The sequence below is a fragment of the Balaenoptera acutorostrata genome, chromosome 16 (assembly GCF_949987535.1).
Source record: "Balaenoptera acutorostrata chromosome 16, mBalAcu1.1, whole genome shotgun sequence".
Taxonomy (NCBI): domain Eukaryota; kingdom Metazoa; phylum Chordata; class Mammalia; order Artiodactyla; family Balaenopteridae; genus Balaenoptera; species Balaenoptera acutorostrata.
In genome coordinates, this window is record NC_080079.1 from 34,296,737 (window position 1) to 34,316,052 (window position 19,316).

At 44.2% G+C, this 19,316-nt stretch overlaps 1 protein-coding gene across 1 annotated transcript in view; it reads right to left on the bottom strand.

Annotated features, from left to right (window-relative positions):
- The window catches only part of PDE6C (phosphodiesterase 6C), a 66,443-nt gene extending 47,685 nt beyond the window's left edge, over positions 1-18,758 (bottom strand). The window contains exons 1-7 of the mRNA XM_007187479.2: positions 18,279-18,758; positions 11,821-11,973; positions 11,627-11,716; positions 10,088-10,228; positions 6,170-6,244; positions 5,111-5,175; positions 4,942-5,008 (exon numbers count right to left, since the gene is read on the bottom strand). Coding sequence (XP_007187541.2) covers positions 4,942-5,008; positions 5,111-5,175; positions 6,170-6,244; positions 10,088-10,228; positions 11,627-11,716; positions 11,821-11,973; positions 18,279-18,758 — 1,071 coding nt within the window. The remainder of the gene's footprint in view (positions 1-4,941; positions 5,009-5,110; positions 5,176-6,169; positions 6,245-10,087; positions 10,229-11,626; positions 11,717-11,820; positions 11,974-18,278) is intronic.
- Positions 18,759-19,316: the final 558 nt, after the last annotated feature.

Below are 19,316 nucleotides of genomic sequence, written 5' to 3' on the forward strand. Positions count from 1 at the left end.
GGTGCTGGTGGAATCACCTCTCTTGCTAGTGGGTGGGGAAAGCCCTGATTTGTATCATTAACCAATTCCATGTTGTAAATACTCCCAGCATGGAGGATTTCAAGTTGCCAACAGTTTAACAACCTGCTTACCAAATTCCCGAAAATCTACCAACCTGGTGAGTAGGTAAGAGCAGGCCTCTCCATCTAGTGCACTAACTGCGCCGGCCGCTCCGGCACAAGGAAAGTGCTTTCTGAGAGTGCTTGAGCCAGGCCTACTATTTTTGTACTACTCTTACAAAGCAAATGGGACCATCTTTCAAAGTTTTTGTTAGTATATACAGTCTAAGAATTTAAGGACTCGTTTGTGCTATCCATTCATTTTATAATCTACTTTGAATAAATAACATGAACTGATTGGCTGAGCATCCTTCAGGTGTGTGTTAAAGAGACAAAAAGCAGTTTAGTTCTCTTTTCTGACCTTTCCATCAGCAGTATCTGTTTTGGTCCAGGCTTCTCCAGCCTTTAGAGAACATCTATAGATGGGTCAAGGTCCTCGAGGCCAAGTATTTAACTCAATATTCAAAAATGCTAGGGCTTCCCTGGTGGCGCAGTGGTTAAGAATCCCCCTGCCAATGCAGGGGACACAGGTTCGATCCCTGGTCCGGGAAGATTCCACATGCCGCGGAGCAACTAGGCCCGTGCGCCACAGCTACTGAGCCTGCGCTCTGGAGCCCGCAAGCCACAACTACTGAGCCTGAGTGCCACAACTACTGAAGCCCGCGCGCCTAGAGCCCGTGCTCCACAAGAAGAGAAGCCACCACAATGAGAAGCCCGCGCACCGCAATTAAGAGCAGCCCATGCTCGTCGCAACTAGAGAAACCCTCGCGCAGCAACGAAGAGCCAACACAGCCAAAAATAAATAAATAAAATAAATAAATGTATTTTTTAAAAAAAATCCTCTCTACCCTCCCTGTCTCTCTCTGTCTCTCTCTAAGTTTACAGGTCATCTTGATTCCAGCTTGGTTTGATCCTGTATTTAATGCCTTCAATTCTATAAATGTAATTCTACAAACTAATTTTCATTTTTAATAGCTCATGTTTTCAACTCTAAAAAGTCACTCAACTGAAGTCTGCTGTTTCCCATTCAGAGCTGGGATTTACTGGTTTGATGAGAACTCTGTGGGCACGTGTTCCCTAAGTGCAGCAAGGTCCAGCTGAAGGACCTCTGAGACTGCTCACCTGAAAGCCTGCCTTTACTCTATTAGAAAGGGTTTGCAAGAAAATTATCAAGGGAAAAGTTTGAAAAAGCTAAAAGGAAAAGTTTCAAGCAGTCGAGAGGAGCATCATATATATACAATTAATTATGATTTAAATTGCACATCATGGACTTCCCTGGTGGCGCAGTGGTTAAGAATCCGCCTGCCAGTGCAGGGGACACGGGTTCGAGCCCTGGTCCGGGAAGATCCCACGTGCCGCGGAGCAAGTAAGCCCGTGTGCCACAACAACTGACCCCATGTGCCACAACTAGTGAAGCCCGCGTGCCTAGAGCCTGTGCTCCGCAACAAGAGAAGCCACCGCAATGAGAAGCCCACGCACCGCAACGAAGAGTAGCCCCCACTCACCACAACTAGAGAAAACCCCGCACACAGCAACGAAGACCCAACGCAGCCAAAAATAAATAAATGAATAAATTTATTTTTAAAAATTGCACATCATTTTTATTATCCAGAAAACAGCATTTAAAGATTCCTGAAGGTCCCGTCTCTTAAATAATTAGGTCAACAACCTCATTTTACAGATGATGACATTAAAACCCAGAGAAGTCAAGGAATTTGCCCAAGGTCAAGGATTTGCCAATGGATTTGCTCAAGGCAGGACTGAGTCATGGCACCCAGGGATCCTGAGTCATAGCCCCTTGCTCTCTTCACCAAAACCCACCATCATATCACAACAGTCCCCCAGGAATGGCACTGCTCTGGCTGGGTCTGCTGAAATGTTTGATATCATCCTCTAGACCAGTGGTTCTCATCCATGGGTGATTTTACCCACCAGGAGATATTTAGCAACATCTGAGACATTTTGGATTGTCACAGCAGGGTGGTGTTACTGGCATCTAATGGGTAGAGGGCAGGGAGGCTACTAAAAACCCTACAATTCAGAGGACAGCTCCCCACTACAAAGAATTATCTCGTCCACAATGTCAGTAGTGGCAAGTTTGAGAAATCCTGTTCAATACACAAAAAATATGTTTTTAATAGATCCTGCCTTTTGTAAGCACATAGTATAGAGTGACACATTTGGGAGTGAAAGGGAAGGCTGAATAACTCATGAGGACAACAGGTGTAAATGGAGGATGTCCCATACAGACTGGGAGGTATGTTCACCCCAATTCTGGAGTCCCAGGAAATGGCTCAAGGTCAATTCTCTGCAAATCACTTTGGGAATGCTAACTTGTCTAATGAGCAATTTGGTGAGAAATGCCTTAAACTAGATTTACACCAATTTGCCATCAGTCTTGGGCTTACCAGCAGAAAGGATAACAGCAGGGGTGAGGCCAAGGGCAGGAGCTGAGAGGTGAAAGGCAGCAGTAAAGCAAATGCAATGAATCTGTGATAGAACCAAAATCTGGGGGGAAAAAGTCCTCCACAGCTTTGGAATTGACTCTGGCAAGTTGGTTATATGGCAAATTGATGATTTGGCAAATGAATCATTCAATGAGTTGGCTTTTGATGCATTAACTCTCTCCAAATTGATTTTTGTACAGTAACATGTTTACCTAGGAAACATCTAGGAGAGAAGAGGTGCTTAAAAAATGGGCATAATAAAAAAGAATAAAATAATGCCATTTGCAGCAACATGGATGGACCTATAGATTATAATGTTAGGTGAAATAAGTCAGAGAAAAGACAAATATCATATGATATTGCTCATATATGGAATTTTAAAAAATGGTACAAATGAACTTATTTACAAAACAGAAATAGAGTCACAGATGTAGAAAACAAACATGGTTATGGGGGAGGGATAAATTGGGAGATTGGGATTGACATATACGCTCTACTACATATAAAATAGATAACTAATAAGGACCTACTATATAGCACAGGGAACTCTGCTCAATACTCTGTAATGATCTATATGGGAAAAGAATCTAAAAAAGAGTGGATATATGTATATGTATAACAGATTCACTTTGCTGTAGTACAGCAGAAACTAACACAACATTGCAAAGCAAATACACTCCAATAAAAAAAATTTTTTTTAAGTGGGGCATAAATTTCTTTATACTGGCTACAGCAGCTTTGGGGTATCAAACTTGATAAAAACCCTAAATAGAGCCTGGTAGATGGGATGCTGGGAAACCGAGGACAGGGGCCAATGGTCAAGCTATTTGGCTATTTTGGTGAGGCTGAAAAATTGTGGTATCTGTGGATTCAGTTAGAAATGAATTGGAATATTTTGGTCATTATCACCAGGTCAGGAATGACATTTAAAAATATTTCAATTATAAAAAAAAAGGGGGGTGGGAATTCCCTGGTGGTCCAGTGGTTAGGACTCCACGCTTTCACTGCCAAGGACCAGGGTTCGATCCCTGGTCAGGGAACTAAGATCCCACAAGCCACGTGGTGTGGCCAAAAAAAAATTTTTTTTTTTCAAAAATTTTCAGTTATTTTGGAGCAATTTTGAAAACATGACATTTGTTAGTATATATTACTGTTTACTCCTAAAAGACATAAGATTGCTTCTCCCTTCTTTTTCTTTTCTTCCTCTTTGGCATATCTCTACACTAAGAGATCATGTCACCTGGTAAGGCCACCTGGTCCTGTAACCAACTAAGCCCAGAGTTTGGGCATCCTCCTTGAAACCCAGGGTAAGTCATCCCCACATAGAAAGATTATCTTGCAGTCACAATAGAATTTTCCTTACTCTGTCACCATTCTGAACCCAGAAATGTTCACACTAAGCAGAGGCAAGTTTATGACAGTAAAAGAAAAAACACTAGACAACCTAGATTTTGTTTCACTTCTCCTATGACCCTTGTGTGACTCTTTTAGTCACTGTAATTTGCATGCCCATTTACTAAATAATGAAGATGCATGAACACTAACAAAACACAAAGCCAACACTAAAGAAGAAACAACTATGCAAATAAATGCTGTAAAAAATTTTTTTTAGAAACTTGGGTTTGAAGGGGGAAGAAGGAAAAATGCCAACATAAAGAAACGTTAAAAGCACCGGAACATTCTTGCGGGGAGGAATCTTGATGCAAAAAAAAAAAAAAAAAATGACACAGATGGTGGAACAGCCCAACTAGGGAGAGAAATCAGCCATGAGAAGGAAGCAAAGTATGGTCACGGCCGAGTGGGAAAGCTACAGAGACCTGGTCCTCTGGCCCTGAGGCCTATGGGACCTACCGGAGACCTCTTGTTTGTTGTCTTCCCACCCCTGACCTCTCTCAGCCAGACCTGGCCTACTGTCCCCCCATCCCCCCCCACCTCCCCCGAGAGACCAGGGCAAAAATCTTCACTTCATCAACTCACTACATTTTGCATTGCAATCAGTGGCAAAGTTCTTTCTTTATATATATTTTCCTTTTTGTCAGTAATTTTCCTTGTTTCAAAAGTCTTGACCAAGGGAACTATACTTGAGATCAAATTAAACCCAGCATGAATCATAGTCATGAACTGCCAAAGGATGTCTGAAATTTGTGTGGCCGCAGAATAAGAGGTTGGGGGATGGATTAATCTTTCTCATGTTAACTAAATATTTTCTTGTAGAGTTTAGGAGTTTCTAGTTCACTTACATTTGACTGCCAAGATTCCTCTCTCCTATGTCCTGTGCCAAAGCGGCCACCTCACCCTTACCTGGTGCATACTTGCTTTCATAATTGTTCCCATCTCTTAGCTAATAAAAGTTTCATCCAATGTTATTTAAGATTTGAATTTGTTCAATAACTTACAAATCCATTTTCAGCAACGTATGTTGGTAACCCACTAATGAGAGTCCAGTGGTCCACAGAAGGTGTACTTGAAGAAGATTAGAAGAAAGAAAATCAATGCTATACAGAGAAATGCACTGGATACAAAAATAAAATGGCACTCCTGCCGCTGCTTCATGGCAATACTCACGGAATGACTCTGACCTCTTCTTTTCCACGTAAAATGTAATCGATGATTTTATAAAACATGACTTCCTAAGAGGAAAGAAAGAGAATATGAGAAAAATCTTACTTCCCAAAGAAGACACTTTTCCTTAATGAACTTATATTTTAAAATTTAAATAACACCTTATTTCCCAACCACATTTCTCTGCATAACATAAATTACCAAACTACTCATGTCCTAATTATAAGCCTGTAATAAGACTGGAAATATCACTGGCCACTTATCTATATGAACAAGCCTACTGAACTAATTCTAGAAAGTTGAATTCAGCCTAACTGCTTCTAGGGGAATCTTGGGTTTTCTTTTAATTTCTTTTTCTATTGTCCAGAAATAACCGACTAATCACTCCAGTGGAACAAGTCATGGAATTTCTCAACCACAGTCAATGTCTTCCCTTCCCAGCTGTACAGTGCACTTACCCCCTTCCAGCACTTGCTTATCCGAACAGGGTGCCTCAGAAGCAGGATTTGGTGGACACATTGTCAAAGCTGGAAGCAACTTGAAAACTAGTCTTTCTACTTCTTTGGGCAGATGAAGAACCTGAACGTTCCATCCCATGTCTTCCCTTTCCTGTGTGCTGGGGATACCGTGGTGGAACAAGCTTCCTATGAAGCCTGCAGTCAAGGGGGAAAGTAAATCTAACCCAACCCTTCCCTGGAGATCCCAGTCTAGGGTGTCAGAAGAAGGTCCTGGGCTCAGTGTGTTTAAAAAACTGTGCAGGAGGCTCTGATGCATCCCTCCCTATTGACAAGCACTGATCGACCAAGCCCTGGCTTCACAGAAAACGAAACTGAGAAGTTAAACAATGAGTGAAGGCGAGAGCCACCCAGCTGGTTTGGGGCAGAGCTGGGACTTGAACCTCAACCTCCTTGTCCAGTGCTCTTTCTACTACTCCAAGGTCCCCCAGGAAGTCACAGGACTAGAACCCAGTCCTTCTCAGGCCAGCGCTCTTTCCTTTACGCATGGCCTCCTCTAGTTTTAGTACCTGGTACAGATATCATTAACAAAGATGTCTGCACTCACTCTGCCATCTGGTGTCTTTGGACCTTTATAAGGCTCCACTTCTCCAAGCTTGACTGGCCACTCATCATAGAATTCCTGGAGGCAATTATATTTAAACGTTATTAAGCAAACTGTTCCGTGACCTACCATATCTTATATGAAGGTCATTGGTTTGCATGTTTTATGTTAACTTATAATCCTGGAATTTTAAAGCTCTTTTTCAGCAATACCACTTATGAACTTGTGACTGTGAACAAGTCAACCTCTGTAATCTGTAAAATGGGGACAATAATGAAATTTATACTATAGGGTCATTGTGTGGATTAAATGAATAATATAGAGCACCTACCTTGACACATAGCTAAAAGTACTTAACAGATAGCAGCTCTTTTATAGACAATTAAACTAAATCCAGATAGGTTAAGAGGCTTGTCCAAAGTCATGCAGAGTGGTCAACAGTGTTGCTTGCCTTACCCGACATTCAATTCCCCCTCTGCCTTGCTAACAAAACCTGATTTTATTTAGTTATCAGGTGGTGATTTGTTCAGGGAAGATGGGCCCTGCACAGCTCACGAGTGGTCTATGTAAGGTGCCTGGAATTAGTTTGAGGGCAGGTATGTGGCCTGGATATGGACAGTGAAGGAGAAGTCTGCCAAGGGCCTTCTGAAGAAAGGTTTTCTTTAGACAAAAGGTGATGAGGATGATATTTGTAGGAAATGTCTCCCAATTTTGTCATGTCTATGAACCAGGTCTTGAGCTGCAATAGCCATCTTACCACCACCACAAGAGACCTCACCAACAATGCTGAAGGGAGCAGAGACTTTACCAGGAAAAAATGAAAAGCACCTGGGACTCTGATGCCTGTACTGAGCTCTGAATTAATCAGCCATAGAACTGCCCTACTTTGGGACTTCTTGTTAAATGAGATAATAACTGTCATGTTATTAAAGATGCTTTTAGTTGGGTCTGATGTTACTTGCAGCCAAAAGCATCCTAACTAATAAACTCAGCTAGAAATTCCCAGAGCCAGGATCAGAACTCAGCCCTCCTGACACTTGGTCCCATGTTTATCCACTTAGAACAATTATTGTGAAAAGGTAATTTCCAATCACATGGAGAGTAATAAATATAAATGATATGGTATTCATTAGTTATGTTGAACTAGGAGAGCTCCAACAGAATTAATGAAGCAAGATGAGAAATGAACATTATATTGTGTGTGAGTAACATTAAATATTTTTTAATTTTTACTTTAAAATAATTTTAACTTTTCAGAATATAAATCCTCAAACTGGTAATAAAAATAAACTTTGGGCTTCCCTGGTGGTGCAGTGGTTGAGAATCTGCCTGCTAATGCAGGGGACACGGGTTCGAGCCCTGGTCTGGGAAGATCCCACATGCCACAGAGCAACTGGGCCCATGAGCCACAACTACTGAGCCTGCGCATCTGGAGCCTGTGCTCCGCAACAAGAGAGGCCACGATAGTGAGAGGCCCGCGCACCGCGATGAAGAGTGGCCCCCGCTTGCCACAACTAGAGAAAGCCCTCGCACAGAAACGAAGACCCAACACAACCAAAAAAAAAATTAATTAATTAAAAAAAAAAAAGAATAGCTCTTTAAAAAGCTTTATTTTTATGCCCTAATATGTGCTGGACACTATATAGATATAGATTTAGACATATAGCTATAGATAGATAGATATGGATATACAATTTCCAAATAATCTCAACCCTCACAACTGATGAGAGAAGTCCTCATTTTACAGATGCATAAACCAAGAATCAAGGAGGTTAAAAGAACTTGCTGAAAAGAAGCACAAAGTCAAAGAATGGACACTACCCAACTTCGAGACTTACTATATAGCTACCATAATCAAGAGAGTGTGACACTGGTGGAAGAATAGACGAATAAATCAATGGAACAGAATAGAGAGCCCAGAAATAGACCCACACAAATATAATCAATTGATCTTTGGCAAAGCAGCAAAGGCAATGGAGAAAGAATAGTCTTTTCAACAATTGTACTGGAACAATTGGACATCCACATGCGAAAAAAAAAAAAGAACCTAGATATAGATCTTATGACTTTCACGAAAAACAACTCACAATGGATCATAGACCTAAATGTAAAATGCAAAATTATAAAACTTCTAGAAGATGACATAGGAGAAAATCTAGGTGAACTTGGGTTTGGTGGGATTTTTTAGATACAACACCAAAAAACGAAAAAATTAGACTTCATTAAAATTAAAAGCTTCTGCTCTGCAAAAGATACTGTTAAGAGAAAGAAAATATAATACTCTGGCAGAGAATATTTGCAAAACACATATCTAATACAGGATTTGTATTTAAAATACTTAAAACTGAATGATAAGAAAATAACCCAATTAAAAAGTGAGCAAAAGATCTGAACAGACATCTCCCCAAAGAAGACATACAGATGGCAAATAAGCATATGAAGAGATGCCCACATCACATGTCATCAGGAAATGCAAATTAAAACAATGAGATACCACTACACACCTATTAGAATGGCCAAAATCTGGAACACTGACAAAACCAAATGCTGGCGAGGATGTGGAGCAACAGGAACTCTCAATTATCGCCAGTGGGCATGCAAAATGGTACAGTCACTTTGGAAGACAGTCTGGCTGTTTCTTACAAAGCTAAACATAGTCTTATCGTGTGATCCAGCAATAGCCCTTCTTGGTATTTACCCAAAGGAGTTAAAAACTTATGTCCACACAAGAATCTACACACATTAACAGCAGCTTTATCCATAATTGCCAAAATTTGGAAGCAACCAAGATGTCTTGCAGTAGCTGAATGATTAAGCAAACTATGGTGTATCCAGACAAGGGAATATTATTCAGCATTAAAAAGAAATGAGCTATTAAGCCATGAAAAGACATGGAGGAAACACAAATGCATGTTGCTAAGGGAGATAATTTAATCTGAAAAACCTACATGCTGTATGATTCCAACTATATGGCATTACAGAGAAGGCAAAACTACAGAGGGAGTACAAGTATCAGTAGTTGCCAGGGGGCTGGGGTGGGGAGAGGAAAGGATGAATAGGTGGAGTGCAGAGGGTTTTTAGGGTGGGGAAACTATGCTGTATGATACTGTAATGGCAGATATATGACACTATGTATTTGTCAAAACGCATAGAACAGTATAATACAGAGTTGAATGTAGACTGTGGACTTTAGTTAATAATGACATATCAGGGCTTCCCTGGTGGCGCAGTGGCTAGGAATCCGCCTGCCAATGCAGGGGACACGGGTTCGTGCCCCGGTCCGGGAAGATCCCACATGCCGCAGAGCGGCTAGGCCCGTGAGCCACAACTACTGAGCCTGCGCGTCTGGAGCCTGTGCTCCGCAACAAGAGAGGCCGCGACAGTAAGAGGCCCGCGCACCGCGATGAAGAGTGGCCCCCGCTTGCCACAACTGGAGAAAGCCCTCGCACAGAAACTAAGACCCAACACAGCCAAAAATAAATAAAATTAAAAAAAAAAAATGACATATCAATATTGATTCAACAACTGTAACAAATGTACCACATCAAGGCAAGATGTTAATAACAGTGGAAAGGGTGGGGGTAGGGAAGGAAGAGGTCATGTATGGGAACTCTCTGATCTTCCTGCTCATTTTTTCTGTAAATCTAACATTACCCTAAAAGAATAAAGTCTATTAATTAAAAAAAAAAAAGACCTGTTGAAGGCATATAGCCAGGAAGTGGAAAAGCCAAGCCTAGATCTTTTTTGCTCCAAAAACGTACATGTTTACCTCTATACCATACTTTCTTGGCACCGGTTCTTATGATCTACCATGACTAGTAGTTTTCATAGAATATCCATTTTTTTTTTAATGGATTGCATTTCATGTGATGTGCATTTTATAGGTGATGTTAGGTGAGACCAAATGTACGGAACAGTGACCTTCTCCTTGGTCATGTCCAGCAGTCCAATGGAGTATTGTTCACAGTTCAGGTATGTTCTAACAGTGTAGAGAGCTTTGTGAAACTGTCGCTCAACATCTGTGAGCTCTTCAAATACTTTGTTGGCTGACCACATGAGGATCTGAAAGTAGGTATTAAACAGAAAACAATTAGAACAAAATACAGTACGAAGAGGAGCATTAGTCAGAAGAAAACAGGAGGTGCATCAAATAAAATGAATACATGACACTAAACAATGCAATTCCATTTTGGCACATGTACATGTCCAACAAATTGCTCAGATTTTCTGAGTGGGATGATGAGTAGACCTTTTGCAAGGATGTGGGTTTATGAAAGGGGAGAAGCCATGATTGGTCCCCAGGTCCAAATGTTTTGGCTCCAAAGGGCAAGTGATCTAACAATAAATGCAGAGACAGTTCTTGGGCAGAGGGTCCAGTATTGGTGGCCCACTGGCTCCTCCCGGTCCCTATGGGGAGAAAGCCACACGCCTCCTTCCATGCATCCTAAGCTAGTCAAAGGTCACCTTACCTAGACAGTGAGCACAGGACGGGACCTTGGAAGTCCTCCATCCCAACCACCCTCCCACCATTGAACTGATGAAGAAACAGAGGTCCACAGAGCGGACCAACTCAGGTATCCTGGCTACCAATGTTGCTCTTCATCCCTTTGGCTCAAGGAGGCAACAGAGGAGTGATGTGCTTCTCAAATTAATACCTTTACTATGTATTGGGTCGGCCAAAAAGTTCATTTGGGTTTTTCCATAAGATTTTTACAGAAAAACCCAAATGAATTTTTTGGCCAACCCAATATCAGGAATACATAGTTCTGATAAAAGCTTTATGCGAACTAATTCATTTAATGACCATTTGATAGTCACAACAACCATGTGGGGTAAGTACTATAATTATCATTGCCATCTCATAGAGGAAGAAACCACAGCTACCCAGGATATAGACTGAAGAAAGCAAGCCAGTTGTACCTACAGATAGAGGGACAGGAAGATGGGGTGGGGGGAGGGGACCATAAGAGGACACTGAGGATAGAAGTTTGGGGACCTTGGGCTTCCCTGGTGGCGCAGTGGTTGAGAATCTGCCTGCTAATGCAGGGGACACAGGTTCGAGCCCTGGTCTGGGAAGATCCCACATGCCACGGAGCAGCTGGGCCCGTGAGCCACAACTACTGAGCCTGCGCGTCTGGAGCCTGTGCCCCGCAACGGGAGGGGCTGCGATAGTGAAAGGCCCGCGCACCGCGATGAAGAGCGGTCCCTGCACCGCGATGAAGAGTGGCCCCCGCTTGCCGTAACTAGAGAAAGCCCTCGCACGAACCGAAGACCCAACACAGCCAAAAATAAATAAATAAATAAATAAAGTAGCTATAAAATTAAAAAAAAAAAAAAAAAAAAAAAGAAGTTTGGGGACCTTATCCATGTGGTGTGGATAGGAAGGGTCTGGGCTTGTTGCCTCTGGGTTGCTTCGTCAGACAGGTCAGCATGGAGTGGTTAATGTCACCTTCTCTTTACCTGACTTCTTTGGGATTCAATACTGTACAAGTAGTTGGTATGATGAAGCTTTAGGATGACAGAAACAAAGTTGAGGTATCTGGAAAAGACCTACAGATGGCAGAGAAAAGCAAATTAGCTGTGACATCTTTCTTTCAGTTATACAACAAATAAATTTCCTGAGCCTCCTATGGGATGCCCAGGGTTAGCGTTACCTCTTCATCCCGTTTGGAAAATTCAGATGCATCTACTTTGTTAACTGCCATAACCACAGCAAGAGCCTCCTTGCCCACCACGACGGGGGTTGCCAGCAGGTTCCTGGTGACATACCCGGTTTGTTTGTCCATGAAGTCAGAAAAATGGCTGTTCTGCAAGATACATTCACACATTTGCCAAAGCAGCATAGGACCATGAGTGTAGATGTAGGGATGGCAACAGATCGTCCTCTCTAGTCCAAGTCCTACCAACAGACGACCAGGGCCGCTGCACAGTGGTCCCGAGCAAACATTCCCCACCCACCTCCCACCCTCAATTAGAGAGAATGAATGAAGCATAGAATGAAACTGCCCGTTTCCGAATGAGCATTTCCCGCCTGAGCTACGGCCTATCCCAGTTAGGCTGATGTTGGGCCAGGAGAAAAGAGGTGATGTTGTGGCCAAATGGAAAGTGAGGCTCTAAGAGGGAGGGGGGGAAGATGCAGGATTACAACAGGCAGAAAGTGTGTGTCAGAAGGAGAGCACAGCTGGGATTCCATAGAGCTCTTCTTTTTTTTTTTTTTTTTTTTTTTTTTAGAAATTCACGTTCTTTTATTTATTTATTTATTTATTTATTTATGACTGTGTTGAGTCTTCGTTTCTGTGCGAGGGCTTTCTCTAGTTGCGGCAAGTGGGGACCACTCTTCATCGCGGTGCGCGGGCCTCTCACCATCGCGGCCTCTCTTGTTGCGGAGCACAGGCTCCAGACGCGCAGGCTCAGTAATTGTGGCTCACGGGCCCAGTTGCTCCGTGGCATGTGGGATCTTCCCAGACCAGGGCTCGAACCCGTGTCCCCTGCATTGGCAGGCAGATTCTCAACCACTGCGCCACCAGGGAAGCCCTAGAGCTCTTCTTTTTAATCACAGCAGTAAAATGTGCACTTGAAACCACCCAACCCATCATAACACAAAGAAAAAATTATTAATCCCCCAAACTCCTCCTCCTTGAGGAAATCCATGTTCCTGCTTAGTACATCTCCTTCTATGCCTTTCTCTCTGCTCGGACAAAGGGTTCACTTTTCTTTTTTTAAATAAAATTTCCTTTTCTAATTTTATACAATCCTTTCATCACTTAACACTACCTTGCGAACTTCCGACGTGTACGACGTGAACTCATCTTCTGGATTCTTGTAGACCACTCCACAGTGCGGGGGTCCCGGATCTGCTCAGCCAGCCTCTACTGATTCAGTCTGTTGATAGTTTTCCCCACTGCAAACAATACTGCACTAATCACTCTTGCTTTTATTTTTATGTGATGGACTCGCCAAAGTGGAAATTCCTTTTGCTGGATCAACAGGTATATGCAGTTTTTACTTACGCTAAGGGCTTTTACAGATGGTTGAAATTCTTACCTCTCCTGGTCATCTACGAGAGGACCACCCTCTTGCCAGCACCAGATACTTATCAGTTCCTCAAAGTTCTACCAAGTCAATGTCTCTCATTCATATTTTTTCTTTCTTTCCTTGGGGAAAATGAAGTGGATCATCCCAGATACAAGCTTCAAGTAGTGGAAGCGAGAGATGACTCTAATACAAGAACCACGGAAAGGGCAGAGCGATGAGTTTGGAGAGGCACACAAATGGAAGGGCTTGGGAAGAAGGTCAAGGACGGCAGTTGTCTTATTAGCTGTAATTGAGAGGAATACCCGCTCTAGTTGGGTGTAGACTCAGCCTGCTGTGGGTCCTGACTGTCTCCCCTTTGAGTCTTCTTCAATTAGAAATGAACTTTCCACCTGACTTGGAGACTCAGTGGCCAAAATTAACGTGGTGTTCCTTTCACACAAGCTGTGTTATGTTCATTTCTGCGTGTTGATGGTGCTTCTAAGAGCAGCACAAATCGTGGAGGCTGGGCTCTGTTCAGTTTCCCAAAGTAAAAATGTGAGAGTCCACTGGTGCGTGACTTCCAGGCCAGAGTTTCCACCAGAGAACAAGGGCTGCTTCGTCAACAGAACCACAGCTCTGCTCAGAGCAGTAGACCCGGGCTGTGCCTCAGAATCACCTGCAGACTGATGCAGATTTGCAGACCTCACAGCAGACCTACCGAATCCTAACTGCCTACAGTGGAGTCTGTCTTCACCAGGAGCCTGAACTTCTGGTGGATGAATCAGTTCTGTGGGGGATCCTTAGAGATGTGAGATGCTAAGGGATTCAGATGCAGCCCCTGACCCCAGATTTCTTCTATACCTTCCCGAAGTGGAACCACAGAAACGAACTACTTATGTAGGAGGCAGCATTGCATAAGGGGTGAAGAAGGTTCTGGAGTCAGACCTCCTTGGCTGAAACCAGGCCCAGATTGACTAGCTGTGAGACCCTGGGCATGCTACTTACCCTCTGCATCCTCATTTTTCAGTCTGAACATGGGAACAATGAGATCATCTACTGTCTAGAGTCCCTGATGTGAAGAGAGAATAACAGTGTGGGCAGAGCACTTAGAAAAGAGTCTGACACATATTAATAGTAGGTGCTCAATTAATACTAGGAAGAGAGACCTGGGACTTTGGGGGCCTCCCTGGGTGAGAAGTCATTCTGATTTTGCGTTACCATTCTGCTTCTACTTCTAGCTTTTCTAACCCATTCCAACCACTGAAGAAATTAGATGCTCTTAGCTGATGTAGGCCTCCTATGCCCAGGAGCATGCTCGCTCCTGAGGGCTGAGTCTCTGCCCCACGCCAACAGAAGCCCCATTTTTTTGCTAACTGCTTTATCTGTGACTTCTCTCTACCTCCTGCAGAACCTTCACTCAGTCCAGAATAGCTCCAGACTTTGGGAGGTTCTTTCTCTTAATCCACTGCTATAGACCAGGCTGGCTCACTCTTCATCTTCCTCCTAACCTGTTATCCATTACAGAACGTGATCACTTTCACTTACACAGCGATGCTGGGCACTAAAGGAATAACCAAAATGCCCCAAACATGCAGCGTTTCTTGGCAAACGTTCTTCACTCTGCAGCTTCAAAACTGGATGCTATTTTATTCTAGATTCTAAACACAAGGAAATGTTCTTACATTCAATTGGCTGTTTTGAGAAAATGACTTATAAGTTTCAAAATTTAATGCCTGCTTATCATTGCATCTGAAAATCCTGGATAAAACCATCTGTCAAATTACAGGGTAGGGTGAGGCAAGGTTTTCCAGCTTTGTATTTTCACTGGTTCAAACAATCCTTGGTGAAGTTGCTTTGAGTAAATCCTGTATCTTTCAGACTGACAAACTCCCCTTGGTGGTCATTCTTCAAAGAAGCCAATGGAGGAACATGGTTTAGAGCAGCGGGCCACCTGGATCCCTCATCCAGCCTTAGCGTTGTTAAATTCTGATTAAACATCTCGAGATCCAGAGTCAGAAAGAGAGGAGGGCAGAAAGGGAGCTATAAGCACCCTGTTAATTATTGAAAACTTAGGATTCTCGCATGGCTTTCTTTTAAACCACAGTCTGGAGAACCACCCATAGAGTTAATCACCGGCTTTCCCAATAGAATAAGAAATGATTAACTTGAGGAGGATATGTCTCAGTTTCCTGTTATTAAGTTTCCCTGCTTTTAACCTGTTTTAAAAACAGGCCATAATCACTGACCCAGTTTTGGCCACCTACACCCAGCCCCCAACTTCTCTTGGCATTAATACAATATTACCATAGCTGTCATTTATTGAGCACCTACTAGGAGTCAGGCACTTTATGTACATTTCATCTGTACATTTGGTTACTCTGTTTCTCAGGTGCAGAAACACAATCCATCACGCAGTTACCTTGTCTCAGACCTGGATCTACGCCCAGGTCACCTGATGTCAAAGCTCTCACCCGACACCATGTGGCTTCTCTGTTGCCAAAGCTGGGAGTATCCAGTTCTGCCTCTCGTCTATGTGTGAGAAGTCCTTCCCTCCCTGTGCCCACACTGCCAACCAGGGAGGAGTCCTGTGTGGTCAGGGCTATGGCAAGAAAAAGGAGGCCTTGGAAGACCTGGTTTAGGAGCCCAGACCCAGCACCTCCTGCCTAACTGACCTTGAGAGGATTCTCACATATACAGGATGGAAATAAAAATATGGTCCTTGCCCTCTGCACAGGGTCTTGGCCAGAATCAAGTGAGATAAAGAACGAGAGAAACCTTCATCAAGTGTCAAGTGCAATGAAAAGGTGAAGCATTTATAGAAATGTCACTTAAAACATTTCCAACTCCTTTCTCTTTGCAGATTTTACCACAACTTAAGTGCGGTGAAACTGCAGGGCTGCGGGGTGGGATGAGGGTGGGAACAGAGCGAGGAGGCCTCATCCTCACCAGCCCCTCTCAGTCACTGACCAGACCCTGGACTCCAGGAGAGATGCAGCCCCCCATGACCTCAACTTCCTGTCTGCCCAAGGGAATAAACTAAGGGCTCCAGGAGCCCTTTCCATCTAATCATCCACAGTTGATTTGAAATTCACTTCCTCCTCTTACATCTGTTCATCCAATAGACCAGCAGTTTTCAACATTGGCTGCATATTAGAATCACCTGGGGAGCTTTTAAAAAATACTCCTGGCTGTGTCCCAGCCTCTGAGAGTCTGGTGTAATTGGTCTATTGAGAGTCTCACACATCCGTACTTTTAAAAGAGCTCCCAGTTTGATTTTAATGTGCATCCAGCGTTGAAAAGCACCATTCTCCGAGGGAAAAAAAAATGCTTAGAAGCAGTAGAAACGGAGAGCAAATGAAGTCTTTGTCCCTCCTCTGAGCTCAGGAGGGTGGGACGGTGTCTGACTTCACACATACTCAGAAAAAGGGAGAACAGAGCGAAGTGACCCCGCCTCCCCCCATTTACTGCCCTGTGCATATGGGGTGCCCATCATGGACAGCAACGCACCCAGGCCACCTGATCGCTTAAGCAGCTCCTTTCTATCATCCTGTCCTCACCAGAACTGGGCTCATTCATAAAGGAGCTTAGCAGAAGTCATTTTATCCATCTCTTCTTTTAAAAAAAAAAAAACGTTTTTTCTGAAAAAAAATCTTGCATGTCACTTTCTTAAGTTTGCTGTCCTAGTCATTTTGGAGATGGCCTCAGTCGGAGACTGGCAAGAAGCATATTCCTGAGAGAAAACCTCAGGGTGTGCAGGCATAGCCTCCGCACTGGGGGTCCAAGAACTTTGCCTTAAGGGCCTTTAGTCACCGGAAGCGGCTGCAGTGGGCCCAGAATCCTACTTAAACCAGCTGAAACGCGCTGCAGGGAGGGATGGTAAAGAGAGAGGACTCTCTGGTGCCCAGCGGCAACCCTTGCCCCTCTGGGCTGTCCTGTGGCTGTTTGCTGAGCGTTGCTAATGTTTGACAACTTCTGCACCTTCTGGATCCGCACGGCCCCCCTCCTGTAATCAGCTTCAAGAGGCATGTGGGGGATTATCCTCTCACCTCCAGCTGCCCCTCCTCCACAAGCCGGCAATAAACCTCTATACAGTAAGCATTTCAGGGGCTGCTCCCAATCAGTTCTGTTCCATCATCATCGAACTCTCCCCTTTGTTAATAGCAAATCAAAATGATGGGACGTGTGTGTGCAGGAAAAGGGCAGGCAGGAGAAACTCCAGGCTGGGACCTACGGTTATTGCTGAGTAGGGGGATTATGGGTGATTTGCATTTCCTTCTTTTTGTTTATTTGTATTTTCTAATTTTTCTAAGATGAACAAGCATTATGTTGGTTCGGAGAAAGTTAATTTTTCTGCTTTTAAAAGAGCATAATAATTTATGCAATATACAATTAGTCTTCAGGAGGGCCCAAATGTCCCATTTACAAGATTGGAAATTCTTGATAGATCTGAGTTATGAGGGGTTGAGATGGCCAAATGTACTTAATCCTCACCTAAATTCACATTTTTAATGATCCAGATGGCAACATCTGAACTTTCAGAGGGTATCTTTTTTCTTTTTGCACATTTGATCTATAGGTGAGAGAATCATTCATGAGCCATTCACCCCCAAAGAGCTGAGTGTCTTCAAAGGATCGTGGGTGAGAAGCGGTTCAGGGGTCTTGGCATCTGGTGTGGTGGCTGATCATCTCACCAGTGAGCAGCCTGCTTTGCCCTGTGGGTCAGGACAGTGCCCAGAGCACAGAGGAGGTGTAAGGGAGCAGGTGTGGACTGTACCAGGCCCAGGTAAGGCTGCCCAACATCACAGGCCCATGTAAAACACCCAACATCCATTTACAGGCCCATGTAAAACACCCAGCATTACATGGGGCATACGTTATCCCCTGTTGATCTCAAATACAGATTGAACTGGGAATCTGGTAATTTTATTTGCTAAATCTGGCAACTCTTGGCCCAGGTGCTCCTCTTCCCCACCACCCACTCCCCAGCCAAACCAATGTCACAAGGATGGCCCCTGGACCCCCGCTCTCTTTCCCAGTGTTCCTCCCCGACGCCACCAAGACCTCCTCTCCGCTCCACTGTCACCATCAGGCCACTTACCTTTTTCACATCTGGGACATTGAAGGTTTTCTTCGTGTGAGCAACCCAACCCACTATCCCGACGTCCAGTGGAAAAACAACTTCTCTGTCGGGGACCACCAGGTTGTCCTCGAACTTGGAGGTGGAGGTGACGTCGAGCAGCTTGGAGGCCACCTCGGGCGAGCCGTCGCGCGCCCGGCACAGGAACATGCTGCAGCGGTCCGCCCGCAGCAGCCGCGCCAGCCTCCGCAGGGCCTTGTGCGCCGCCAGCTCCACGCTGCCGGCCTCCTCCCGCAGGGCCTCCAGCAGCTCCAGGCACAGGGCCGCCTCCTCCGCCAGCGTCAGGCCCCGGAAGGACGCGCGGGCCGGCGCCTGCGCCCCGCCGGGCTGCGACATTTCTCCCGCCGCCTCCCCCCGCAGCTTCCGGTCGAAATACTCCTTGGCAAACTGAGGGTTGTCCTCCAGGTATTTCTCCACCGTCTCTTGGCTGATCTCACCCATGGCGTGGCTTGCTTTGCTGCTCTTGTCCAGAATGGGAGACCCTCAGAGCACCACCAGAGGCCGAGTGCCAACAAAGAGGTACCTCCTGGTCAAAGATACCGGGAAAGCCCTAAGGGGCACCTCACAGGACCCCCAAAGGCTGAGCAGAAAGGTTGTTTAGCAGAGCTTTCAAACGACCTGTAACTCTTGGGATGTGACAGAAGGTCCTGGCTTAGAGTGGGATTCAGGAAGCATGGGATTAAAGAGTTCTTCAGGACACGAAATCCCTAATCATTATTAGCTCGTAAGTCCTCAAATAATCTGCAGAGCGTCTTAGATCAGCCAGCCAAGTAGCAAGTCAAAGTGACCATTCCAGAAAAATAGCTGAACCTTGGCTGCTGTCGGCAACAAGAAGAATCATGGATATATCCATGAATTATATTCCACAGGCGTTGACAATACCACTTGTTCTTTCATGATAGCTCTATGAAATAAAACTATTTAGACATCAGAAATGTCTGTTTGTTTATATGGCAACTTTAATGAACATTTGGGGGAGATGGAAGGGTTTAGCATAAC